This window comes from Thermobia domestica, chromosome 13 (assembly GCF_964235325.1).
Source record: "Thermobia domestica chromosome 13, izTheDome1.hap1.1, whole genome shotgun sequence".
NCBI lineage: Eukaryota > Metazoa > Arthropoda > Insecta > Zygentoma > Lepismatidae > Thermobia > Thermobia domestica.
Window position 1 is genome coordinate 111,029,109 of NC_137466.1, and position 13,928 is coordinate 111,043,036.

Below are 13,928 nucleotides of genomic sequence, written 5' to 3' on the forward strand. Positions count from 1 at the left end.
ATCCTCTTAAAGTCAGTTTGAGAGATCAGATCAATTCGACAACATGATGAATCATGTAATAAATAATGGTAGTATAACATTGTGCATCTGAAAATTCGAATTAATGAGCACTTTTGTACTTGGGGAGCATGAGCACTTTTGCAAATTATTTGCAAATGCATTGAGAGAAACCGGAACTCTTTATTGTATTACAGAGAATAATAAGGCCGACTTAAATACAAATTCTCATAGATTTTGTCTTACATTCTAAGAAGATCAATGCTTTTGTACTTATGCCATTGCTTATTAGATAATTTCTGCTGATTGGAAGACAGACGTCTGCTTGCTTCTAGTATTCAACAACAATAGGCTCGAGAAGAATATTGTATATTTTCCCCCTCAATTACCATCTCACACTATTTCTTTTAACTTAGTGTCACTAGTGTAGATACTTTTTTTGTACAAGCACTTTGCACTTGGGTATTTCTAGAATTAGAATATGCATGCTGTATGTATATTTTTCTTTCTTTTTGTGTCGAAAAAAAATCATTGTGCATGCCAATATATGCATGTTAAATTGATTGGTGTCTTGCACGTTCAGGCACGCCGTAAGAGGCAAGAGGAGTTAGAAAAACAGCGGCAGGAAGAACAAATACGTAAAGCTCAGGTAAAGATTTTTGTTTTCAAATGTTTTCTTAATGTAGCATGTTAATTTCAAATGTAGCATTTTTATTTTGTTCTTTTTGCCAGCTGTATTAAGTGTAATTCTTATTTTGTAAATACGTTCTGCCGTTCAGTTGTCGTTTTCGTTGGGATGTATTATAACAGCAGTAATTTTTAAATATGGGTTATTATTATTATTTTATTTATTTATTTTTAATTATAAGGTTTGTAAGTACCATGTAAATATAAGAAATTTCCAATTTTGCGTTCGGTGAGATAAGTTCAGATTCTTCGGTTTTTGTTGTCTGGGAAATAAGTTTGGCAATCAAAAAAAAAATTCTACAGGGTGTTTCAAAACCACCGGTAACGTTTGGGAGTTGATTCCTGATATCAAGATAAGACAAAAAGTATAGACGAACTTGAGTGCACAAAAGTCCAAAACTATGGGACCTACCGTAGTCGGGTCAAGACGTCACTTAGGAACTAGTATGTGCTCTATCCAAATATCCAAGTTTCAGAATCTGCGGTACTTCCACTACAATTTTTATAGAGGTAGTTGGTAAGTACTTCAAATTATATACCCGTAGCCAAATTCCTCCTATAAAAATTGTTGCGTAAGTACCTTAGGAATCTGAAACATGTATTTTTGGATAGCGCACATACTATTTCCTAAGTGAAGTCTTGACCCGCCTACGGTACGTCTCATAATTTTGGAGCTATGAACCTTTAAAGTTCATTTTTTCATGTTTTCGGTAGCCTATAACTCCGAAAGAAAGCATTTATGCACCCAGGATGGTCTATACTTTATGCCTTGTTTTGATGTCAGGAATCACCTCCCAAATGTTGTCGGTGTTCTTTTGAAACACTCTGTATAGCTGGTGATTGATTCAAAACAGAAAATACTGCACATAAGGTACAAAAAATGATTTAGAAATAGAAACTCGATCGCTGAGTGGAACCTGTAAAAATATTCAGGTTACGTTATACTTATTCACAATAAGTGCTATTTATTTATTATTAATATTTAGTTTTACTTTTTTTTTTTTTTTGTGTGTGTGTGTGTGTAAAGAATTCGATGCTTGTTGATCAGAAATTATCTTTTTTTATAGAATAAGTGCAATTTTGCAAGTAATAATTTCCCAGAAACTCCAGTAGAGTGATTGAGGTTCTCAGAAGTAGATGCACATAATTATATTTAGTTAATAAGCAGCAGTAATAATTTAATATGCAGTAGATTATTTTGATAATGTGCATTACAATGTTTGCATTAAAGATGCTGACCCTTGTCGTGTATTGTGTATAATATCTTTAAGGAAATGATACTTCTCTTCGTTAGATAAACTTAGATGTAAATGGATTATTCCAACCAACAAATATAAATTCACCTTCTGACCAACTTTTTTTTTGCTGGAGGAAGCCTTACATCTCTTTTATATTCTCTTAATAAGTTACAAAATTTCGTTTACATCGAAATATATATTCACCCAAGGCTAGCAACTTTCTCACCGAACAAAAAGCTTTAATTTTAATTCACATTGTTTCGATTGTTTATATTTCTCCCTCTTCCATAGTGCTACATTAAAAAGTTGATATCCACTAGCTCTTTAAATTATCTTGTTTAAATACTGTTGTTGAATTCACAAGGTAATTTAGGGAAAGCGAAGTGCAGAGAGGAAAGAGATACATAAAACAGAAAAAAAAATAATGGGTATCAACTTTTTTTAAATACTATACAAATCATCAATTTCTTTGTAATTACATTCTGCATTGGTTGTATTTTTGGACATACTATTACAATGTACATAGTTGTAAGAATCACTATAGCATTATATATGCCAATAGTTATTTTCAGTTATCTAAAAGTTAAAATAATCGTATTATTTTTGTGCTTAAAACAAAATCAAAATGGTTATATGCATAAATTTTGAGCGGATGATATTTGTAGCATTGAGAAACGTTAATGAATCGCAACAAAGGAACAATGATGACTTGCCGAATATAGTTTTCAATTTAAAAATAAGCAAGTTTTACCTTGTAGGAATTGGGCAATTACCAGGGGGGCAAAATCATAACTACCAGGTACAAATTCTTTTGAAAAGAATGGACCAATTTATGTAATTTTCTTTTTTGTTATAAATAGTAAAATTATATAAGTTGCTGAAAATTGTGTTCAAATTTATCCATTTATTTTGTAATGATTTACAACAGAATATGTATAGGATGGATATGTACTGCTGCTGGCGACTGTACGATCAGAAGAAAACAAAATAGTCCACCCACTTTCACATAATATATATTTAATCTGTAATAAGAATTATGTAATAAGATGAAGAGGGTTCAACGAAAATTGTCCTCAGTAATTCTTAATACACCCAGAATTTTGTGTTGTGTTGTTGTAATATTTGACTGATTTTTGCTGATGTTTGAAATTTGTATCGTGAAAGTACACAATTGATATGCTTGGGTGAGTGTTTTTACCTTTAGTTGAGATGGCTGTTCGTCGTGCGATGAGAGGTTATTGGAAAATATATGGAACATCTATAGTTCCCTGTGCTGAAACTAAGAAACTTGTTGGCACCGCTTTATCTCCGTTCAAGTGGTTTTAAACAATTTTCACGAAATTGAAATCTAAATCTCTTACGCCTAAAAACGTAGATAGAAGTCGAATGAAAATCGTTAGTAAAATCCTGAAGACCACGCAATGAATTGAAATTAAGTTGAATTTCTAGTTTTACTTCCCATGGTTATGCCCTTCAGCCTAGCTGATTAATGAAAGTGGATGATAATGAAATTATTAAAGGAGTGAGAATATGGGAGAAAACGGGAGAATCGCGAGTAAACCGAAAAACACGATATTAATCACAGACACGAGTGATGAGTTCCGTACGTTGCATTGAAATGGTTTTCCCCAAAGTCTAGACCTAGTGTCTTCCAAAAACAATAACTTCACATAATTTCACAAAAAGCGTTAGGTGATTAAAGGAATTAAATGGAAACAAAATGCAGGGTAGTCCAAACGGTTCACACTTGGATCAGCTTGTAATAGTTACTATTCAATTTTTAAACTTACTCTACCTTCTGCCTCATTGGTTAACTCTCTAGAACCTAAACGCGATGATTGATGATCTCCATTAAACCTCAAGATCATTATAGACGTTGGTGAAAGTGTTACTGAAATTGGTCCGGTGGTTCTTGAATTAACGAAAACAAACAATGCACCACCTGTTTAAGTATTAATACTAGTATACGTATACTGGCCGCGGCCGAGCGAAATCGCAGTTGCCCACATTTCTTATTATTATCATCGTCATTATTATGTTTCTTCTTCCGCTTTGTGTTCTTTTCGCGTCGGTCCATTAAATCCGTTTATTTTCTCCGAGAATTTCAACTTACAGTGAAATGTGAAATCGAAATGTACATAATGAAAAGATCAATCAGATGAAATAGTTTTTTTTTTTTAATAATAAAGTTTTGAAAAATTTCGGAAGACAAAAGAAAGTGTAAAAGTGCTTGAACTGGAAAGTACTTAAGAATAAGCACGGCATATTTTTCAGTTTGATGACCGGTGAAGTTGAGAAATTTTTAAAACCATATTCAGTTCTAATCAATTAAAAATGAGGTTTAAAAAAATGAAAAATGGAATGAATGAAAAGAAAACTATACTCGCACATGAACAGGAAGAAAGGAACATGGACAGACCATTGAGGACCGATTCATCCTTTTTTACATTATAATTGCTATATTACAAAACTATTATTTATATCTAAACTTAGATTTGTACCCCAACATATAAAACCTTAGTTTTGATGTTAAGAAAGAAAAAAAGAGCTGCTTTTCAGAAAGTAAATACAATGAACATAACTAAGAGTTTCAGATTAAATGAACAAATAAAGAGCAATTAAGAGCACTTGTTCATGTTTATTTAAAGCAGCATTACTTATGTACTTCATTGTAAATCGCAACCGAACTCGAGTAACGGTACGGGCTTTCATGGTTGACAAAACACCGTGCTCGTAGGTTTTCTCGGGGTTCTCCAGTTTCCTCCCACTTTCTTCATTCCACCATTTCATTCATTTCTCATCATCATGGTCTCTTTTAACCTAACCGGCATAACCGTGGGACGTAAAACTTAGATTTCATTTTCTAATAACTGTACTTTCCCTAGTAGGACATAGTTGATGCAAATATCGACGCTTCACATAACTTCGATTCTGAGACAAACGTTAAACTTCAGCGAAAATCAAAGGCAAAAAACATAGCAACCATATTCTTAGTGATATAACACAATGGACACATCTCCAATACAAAAGTCTTACTTACAACCAAGTGTACAGTGCATGACACAACTGCTGCTTAAATTTTCAGCAAACACGTACTGCAGTCTTTTGAGAAAATGAGGTGAAAATTTAGCCTACTATGTACTGGACACCTGTTTGTATTTAAAAATGAATAAATAAAATCATGTTGTTACATAAAACGAGTGAAGACAGTTATTCCTTGAACTCTCTGTAGAAATAAAACTCAAACCTAGATTTCTCATGTGTCATACAATCTTGCCTTTCTGTTGTGGAAACGGGACGTATATGAGGTAGGTAAATATTTTCTTAAATCATTGTATATTTGTGGTACTGTTGAGGTCACTGCATCTTTTTCTAATTTTATTTCTTATTTTTAGAAAAAAAAAAAATAAACAGTTAGTCATTTCATCACTTTTCTGTCTGTATTTTAGGAAAGGGAACTAAAACGACAACAAGCAGTGATGCTTAAAGAGCAAGTAAGTATTTTAGGCATGTTGCTCCCTTCATTTTTTTTTCCTATTCTGCCATTTTTTCAATAAAATCCTTAAATAAAAATGGGAAGACGGGCCTTTTAAAAAAATAATAGTACTTGTATAAAGATTCCCCAAATTGATTGATTAGTAAAGTACATATGTGCTTTCTATATATATATTTTTAAAGAAATCTCCAAATAAACTTCAATGTATTAATATCGCTTTTCTGTACAGTCAAAAATAATGTAAATCACGAATGTTATACTGTGACACTAACAGATTATTTCAGTTTCTGCATGTTCAACATTCTTTCATTTTCTGACTGTTTTGGGTACATGTGAATCTTGCGGCCCACAAGAGGGCAAATACTACTAATTTGCCTTGTAAAAGGAAAATTGTGATAGTGATTATTTTATCATTATTATCATACTTATTGTGTAATGAAATTTACATTGATACTTGGTATTGTGGTGCTCCTATTTTGGGGTGGGAGATTATAGTAGGTCTGGAGGTAAATGTTAATGAACCGTACATGTGAGCTTTTGATCAAACTAAAGGTGCTAGTTTTCATTTTAATATATATTTTTTAATTATTTTTTTAAAAATTTTATTTTTAATTTTGTATTCAAGCTTCTTTCCTGGTAGGCTAGCTTTTTATTTGTTTGTTGTTGTTGTTTGCAATTTAGCGTATTCAAATTTCGTTAGCTTTTTTTGTTTTTTCACTTTATCGATTTCTTTCTTAGCTGTTCACTTTTGAAAATTTGCACAGAAAATATTCTCTCCTGTATTTTTGAAAACATACTTGTAATAAACTGTCATTTTGCATACTGTGTAAATTTTGTAATTAGTAAAGATAAAATATTATTTATTGAATCTATAGATATGTTATTTTTGTTTAAATATCGTTGAATTTTCTTGGGTATCAATTATATAGAATAATAAAATGAGAAGTACCGGAAGTTATTAGTATTATTCAGTGCCTGGTTGCAAGAAATAGGTCATGTAGTAGTAAAGGTACCATGTTAACTGCATTCTCGTTTTTGCAGTTAATCATGCATAAACTTCAAAGGACGTTAAACTATATGTGGTACAAACGAAGTATCTTTTAGTAGTAGAAACATATATCTTAATATTAGTTAGTTTAATATAGAAGCGATATATTAAAATATAGGAAAGTTAAGTTGTCTTATTTTTAAATCAAACCAAAGAAAAGTAGATTTTATCATAAGAATCATATCATTCGATTACGACGCTTATATTCGCTGGTTCAAGCCTCGCCAGGCCTATAATGTCTTGGATGGAAATCCGAGAATGTCAAGATCGCATTTTAGTGAAGTTGCTGTCCCTCATGTTATCACAGTTCACAATGAATCATTGTGCTTATTTTCTAATATTTATGCCATTCTCAATGAGATGAGCTATAACGCATGTTTCAGTATAAAGTTGCTACTACAATTAACTTCCTAGTTGAAATTGAATCGAGTCTATTTTAATAAGACCGGTATCAGAGAGAGAGAGAGAGGATTTTAATATTTACATTGATAGTTATTGATGTAGGCATGGTAGACGCAATATATACCGGTAGATGTATTCAAAGAACTTACGCTCAGCTCTAATTTCTACAGAGTTTATAAATAGATATCTTCCGCCTTTTTCGCAATCTTGGTCACCGTGTATGAATCATCCGTAGTTTGTTCCGTTTTACCTCTTTGATGGTTTTATTTCTCACCATCTTTTTATTAACTATGACTAAGGCTCCAAAAAAAAAAAAAAAAAAATGTCCTCTACAATATTAGAATTAAGTTAACTAAAATCCTGAATATATCATGGATTTTCAGCAATATTTTGGAAAAATTCGGTTTTGTAATTTGCTGGTGGAAATGAGAATTGGAAGCTGATACATTCATGGGACTGAATGAATTAATAGGGTCATGTAATAGCGAATGCTGGAAAAGAGGCCGGACTGGATAAAAAACATAAATCGAAGAAATATTAGGATTTTGAAATGGGTTTTAAGTGCAAGGTGTAAATTGAAGAACTTATATATACTTGCGAAGGATAAACTGTGGCAGGCTAGATGGTACAAATTGATCTGGGTGATGTTTGATCACAAGGTATCGGGTTCCAACACTATTCGAATTAATATGGATATATTGAGCTAAATTGACAAAGAGAAACATCGCCTTCTTACTAATAAATTCCTGAGTTTAGAATTTCATGTGTATTTATGAATCAACTGAAAATAAATATACCAAATAAAAAATTAGATGTAAGGATATATCCAAATATTGGAAAGGTACGTATTCTTGATTTACATACTAGCATTGTAACGTTTGTTCGTGTTTTTAAAAAATTCTTGCAACCAGGTATACATATATATACATATTTTACATTAATTTTTTGTGCTGTTGTTTCAAAACGAAATCACACCAATGCTTTTGGCACAAAAGTTTCGATGAAAACTGGCAACCTAGCACTTGTGGGCGTTTGTGTGTATTTGTTTTTGTGGGGGGAAGAATATCAATCACACTACCATTGCTGATTTTGAACAGCTGATGTGAACACCATTTTTCTTTTCCTCTCCACATGCTGTGCAACTCTATATGCAAGAGCTCAATAAACAAAGGGAGATGCTGTATACAGTGGAGTTGGTATGTGTGGAGTGCCTTAATTTTTGTTTTCCTCCATTAATATCCCTTTCAGCCTAAGCATGAGTCACTCCAAGTAGTAGATCATAGTTATCAAGCCAGTAGTTGAAAATACATCGTTTTCGTCTACGAGTCCAATATGAAGAAGTAAGCAATACGTAACAAATGACGTGTGTATTGAATAGTATGGAATGTTAGAATAATCTACGGTACGAGTGAAATTAAGCGTTTTTATTTTAACAAACTAAACGATCATTATATGGATTATCAATCAGAATAAAACAAAATGCATTATTTAATTAATAATTGAGAGTTGTTAAGTATTTTAATGTAGCTGATAACATAGTTGTTACGAACTTGTATTTGTCTTCTCAACAGCACAGTCGTGAAGTGAACGACTTGTAATTCAAGTCAGGATTATTTTTTTATTCCGAACTCGCGTATTTCCTGAGTTAGTCATTTAATTTAGGAAGCTAGCATACTAAACATTTAAATTTTATTTTTATATGAACGTTTTATGAGTGTTTCTTTTCCAAATATGTGAGTGAATAGGTATCAGACTGCATAATATAAAATGTTGTAGAACCACTTTGTCCAAAGACAATTAATTGATTTTCTTCTAAGCTAATTCAGAGTGTCAGTATAGATTTCGATCTTCAGATATTAAGTGTGGTTAGTCGAATAGTGTATAAACCTTTGCTGTTGGATCTTCGGTATGAATTACGTCATAAATTGCTGTGTACATCTGAAAGTCGACATTTTACGTAATAGGTTCTTTTGTAGACAGATTATTAACTAGTTATTGAAGGGGGTGAAAACTTGGAGTGACTTAGTGATCCTTAATTCCAGAACGCTTACTAGGTTTTTCTTTTCCCAGTGTAATAATATTGTAACATAGTAAATGCAAGAAGTATGTTCCTCTCTGTATTGTTGTTGTTGTTCTTTTTACTTTTTCGTGTATTAATGTTAGTTGTATTTTTGACCCTACCTTCCTATCCCTTACAATTTCTCACTGGCTGCATGAGTTGGTTGCCAATTATTTTCTTTCATTATTAAAAATATTTTTGTTTGTAGTTCTTTGTTCATATTTGTCTGTTATGCATGGTATCATGAACGATTTGTGGGTGATGGTAAGAATGTTGATTAAAGCATGTAAATGTTGTTTTGTTAATTTAATTTTGGAGGGAACAAAATAAAATATACAAGTTGTGAGCAGCACTTTTAATCGACACTCATAAATAGTCTTTATTTATTTATTTATTTATTTATTTATTTATTTATTTAAGTTAATTAGTTCCCTTGTACATAACCACGTTTTTCCATACACGTAGAAACTTGTAAACTAGAGCTTTTTTCTTTTTCTTTCTTCCTTTCTTTTTAGATGAAGAATTTATTTTATTTTTTTAAAGTCAGTTTTAGGGTTATCCTGTGATATAGAATCAAACTATTAGGACAGTATACATATGAACTCTGAAAACAGAAAGAGGAGCAAAGTTAATAGTTGTTCAAGGAGAAAATAATACCGCAAATGTAGCATTTAAAACCATTCGACGTAAAATTCGCACAAGTTTAATGTTTAGAGAACACAGTCTCCTACGAAAAAAAAAAAAAAAAAAAAAAATTGAATTATGAAATACAGTTGTAAAGTTTTCTTTAATGGTTTTTACAACTGAGAAATAAATTGTGATTTTATTACGAATCATAATATGATCATAACTTATTTCTCAGCTGTTCATAAAACCTTTCCTCCACCACCTTGTTTGTTCTTTGAAGTTCGAATTCGATGTAAAATAAATCTAACGAAAGAAATTCGTATGATTCTTTTATTTATTTCAAAGACGTTAACTCAGGCATCTAAAGACATCTACGCTTAGCACATCTAAAGGCACTTAAAGGGTATGCTATACTAATTACTCCAGGTGGGATCTTTGAATTACATTGCCATGCGACTGCTAGTACCGTCATATAAAATGCAGCATGTGTTTGTCGTTTACTCTCTGTAAACTATTTCGAAAATTTTAGTGAATTGTTTTTAATTGGGGGCCACGGTGGCTCAGTGGTAGAGCGTTCACCTCTGCTGCATGGGGTCCTTAGTTCGATCCCAGACCGCACCAAATGAACATTGTGGTGGACAAACACCGTGTTCGTGGGTTTTCTCGGGGTTCTCCAGTTTCCTCCCACTTTCTTCATTCTGGCATTCTATTTATTTCTCATCATCATAGTCACCTTTAGCCTAGCCGACATAAACGTGGGACGTAAAACTTAATGCTGTCATATTTTGTTTTTAATTAGAATTCTGTGTAAATAAACTGTTAAAAGTACCTAGTGAGCTTGTTAATTACGTAATTTAGCAGTCATTATTTGATTTAAACGAAATTAATCAGACTCACTTGCGGTAAATATGCCAATTTTTTTAGGGAATGAAATTTAATATGGATTGTTTTATTAAGTTAAAAAAAAAACATGTTCCGTCTGTGTTTTATTAATTTTTGATTATAAACATCTCGAAATTTTTTTCCGAATAAGCAAATATAAACTGTCATTTACGTAGTCAATGCTCAATACGTAGATAATCAAAATTATACTAAAAGACGCATTAGCGGTGATAAGCAGCGAAGTTCGTAATGGATAATTCACTATGATCATTTGACTGTGACTACTGACTCTCGTACATTGGATTATTATAACTGTTCTTTAAACATGAAATAACACTCATTTTTGTCTTTGTGTACTAGTTGTTCAAGACATCTGGAAGCTGTACTAAAAAGATTAGGTGCTGGAATAAAATTCGTTTAACATAAGTTGCATTATTTTCCATTCTTGAACTTCCAATAGAGATTGATTTTCGTACTAAGGTAGTGCATTACTTCGCATATATGTTCACTATTAAGAAAAAGTTTTTAAAAAATCATTAAAATTATTCATTCATTTTTAAAGGGTCTGTTAAATACTATACTTAAAAATATAAAACATAATCAACGGAACACCCAAAGGCAATTGCAAGTAACACATTAGTAGGCTTAAATCAGACACCAACCGTAAAAGAAATCTATTTTATATTCTTTCACACGGAATGTTACATATATGAAGTTAAGAAGTACAGAATCGTTCCATAGTAGTATATAATTATGTTACGGTGAAATTAAATGGTGTTGCGGTGTTGTGTGCATTGTGCTGAAATCGTTTTTACGGTGCTACGTACCCAGGTGGTGCTGAAATCGTTAATAACATGGTACAATAAAGATTGACATTTAAGAAATAGAAAGGAGTTGATCCTGATTATTTATGTCCAATAAGTAATTTTCAGATATAGTTTTGTTCCTAATAATTCAACTAATAAAAATATTTCTACTTTCATATGTTCAACTACTATTATAGTATAGCTGCTTGAAACTTGTATATTAATTATTTGGGTGACTGGGATGTTTTGCGGTTTTTATTTTACCTAATTTTATTTTGTTAATTTTGTGTATTAACAATAAATATATTTGGAAAATTAAAGCTGAAATAAAAATTAATATTTATAAGATAATAGTTTATTCAGTGCTTTTCCTATTATATGCTATGTAAGCTGCATTGTACAGTTATTTTGCTTTAAAATATAAATGCGTGTATGTGTATAGCTTAATTCAAAGATAAATAAACATTTATTTAAAAAAAAAAAAAAAAAAAAAAGTGCAAGTCGTTGAATGTTCGTAGCAAATATTAACCGCACTATTGCACGGTAGAACTGTTGATTTAAAGCTCGTTGAGGAGAAATTTGTTGATCAGTATTAGTGTGGGTGAGGATACTAATATTTGAGTGTATTTATCTAATAGGAGCGAGAGCGAAGAAGGCAGCATATGTTGCTTGTGAAGGCTCTGGAGGCTCGAAAGAGGCAAGAAGAAAGAGAGAGGAAGAAGCAAGAGGTAAAAGCAGAGAAAATAGCTACGAAGGAAAGGAAGATGGAAAAAAGACGAATAGAGATGGAACTTATTCGAGAGTTGAAGAAACCTGCAGAGGATATGGAGTTAACAGGTAACCAGCTTGTTCTAGGAACTATTATACATGTATATCCTTTTTGAGTGTTATTTTACAGCGTAATCCACAACGTTTTCTGATAATCCCGGGAAATGTATATGTAAATCGAAATAAAATAAAAATATAAAATACTTAATGTTTTTTATAGATAAAAACACTGAAAAAAAATAAATACATAATTTCAAGCCTTGAGATTATCTCGTGCCCGCAGGGTATTGAACAAATAAGAAAACAAATAAATTCAAATTTCTCTTGTCATGAGCCTCAGTCTACCATGGAAACATGGTCAATGTTTCTTCGAAGCCTGAAGGTGGCCATCTCGTCTCCTGTCCTTCTTCCCGTTCTGGAACCTAAGGTAAATTAAGATGCGATACATGTCACTCTATGCAGGGTACGTCTTTTTGCAAGTAATGTTCCACTGTAGCCGCCTCACATTTTTATGTTGCCGGACAACATTGTCTGAAAGAAAACCTGAACATAACAGATTTCAGATCTTGACCGGATATTTTTTACTTTTTTTCTAATAGCATCTTCAAAGTGATAGATAATAATTTATTAAAACGGAAGCATATGCTACAAGACAAATGTGTTAGTAAAATGTTCTTTGGATTTTATTTTAGAAAACTTTGATTTCGTAAACAGTAATATTTGAAACACTGTTGTTACTGTGACTTTTAAATGTAGAATAGGCTCATTTTTATTAAGGTTTTGAGTATAGAATAGGAACAGTTTTATAGTGTTATAAGATTTAGTGTCAGGATATTTCTTGCACCTAAAAAGTGTAGAAAAGTTCTTCCACGATTTCTTCCAATGTGTACAAGTGTGGTGAATAAGTAAGATGAGTATACTGTTTTCAGATAATAATTTGTAATTATAAAGTATTTAAATTAGAATGAGCGTGATAGTTACTGTTGTCTGTGATTCTTCTTTTTGAAATTCTCAGCGATTTCATTACAAATTTTGCTCATGTTGCTTTTGTAAGTATTGAGAGATGGATTCTTGAAACGTATGTAAAGCAATTCGGAAGTGTTTCTTTCTGTTGATGATCTGAACTTCAAGAACATTATATTGTTTCATCATTTTTTGCGTCTCAAATATCCTAACTTCAATATGTGTATATTTTTAGAAAAGCGTGTAGAAATTGCTGAACATTGTTAATTCCCGGCGTAAGCGTACGGGAGCTTATACATTCATTCCGTGTGTATGTGGTACTTTATTTCTCGGTAACTACTGGCCGGGCCTAAACCAAATTTGGTGGGCAAGTAGCCGATCGTTTAAGGAATAAAGATAGCTATATTTGTTGACCGGGCTCGGCCAAGAACAGGCTAGACTCGGCTCGAATGCGGTACTTTATTTCTCGGTAACTATTGGCTGGATCTGAACCAAAATTAGTTTGCGAATAGTCCATTGTCTAAAGAATATAAAGATAGCTGTATTTGGTTATGAAGATCGGCTCGGCTTGTGTCATACTTTATTCCTGGGTAAATACTGGCTAGATCTCAACGAAATTTGGTGGCATGTAGCCCATCATCTAAAAAAATAAAGACGGCTATATTGGGTGCCCGAGACTCGTGGGTTCATTACAGCTTGCATTAAAGTTAGAATCAAAAAACATAATGGCAAAGGCATCTTGAACAAAGTTTGGAACTATATCGTTTGAGAATTTCAAAGGAAAATTATACAAAACAATTGACTACTAATTCTCAGCAGAATTTGACAGAAGTTCTATAGTATTATTTGGTTTCTCATGATAATGAATTCTCATGATAAAAACAGAAGATAGTTTTGTACACAGACTTTCGGAGCTCTGATCATGCAAAATATTGTTACCAATCTGTGTTCAGAA

The 13,928-nt window shown here is 32.1% G+C and overlaps 1 protein-coding gene across 17 annotated transcripts in view; it reads left to right on the forward strand.

The window, feature by feature from the left end:
- The window catches only part of LOC145668426 (bromodomain adjacent to zinc finger domain protein 2B-like), a 403,232-nt gene that overhangs the window by 335,676 nt on the left and 53,628 nt on the right, over positions 1-13,928 (forward strand). For 13 of the 17 annotated variants that reach the window (XM_081736246.1, XM_081736251.1, XM_081736248.1 and 10 more), the window contains 3 exons: positions 581-646; positions 5,372-5,416; positions 11,881-12,079. In XM_081736246.1, the coding sequence (XP_081592372.1) occupies positions 581-646; positions 5,372-5,416; positions 11,881-12,079 (310 nt within the window). The remainder of the gene's footprint in view (positions 1-580; positions 647-5,371; positions 5,417-11,880; positions 12,080-13,928) is intronic. The other 4 variants (XM_081736256.1, XM_081736257.1, XM_081736259.1 and 1 more) reach the window with 2 other exon arrangements.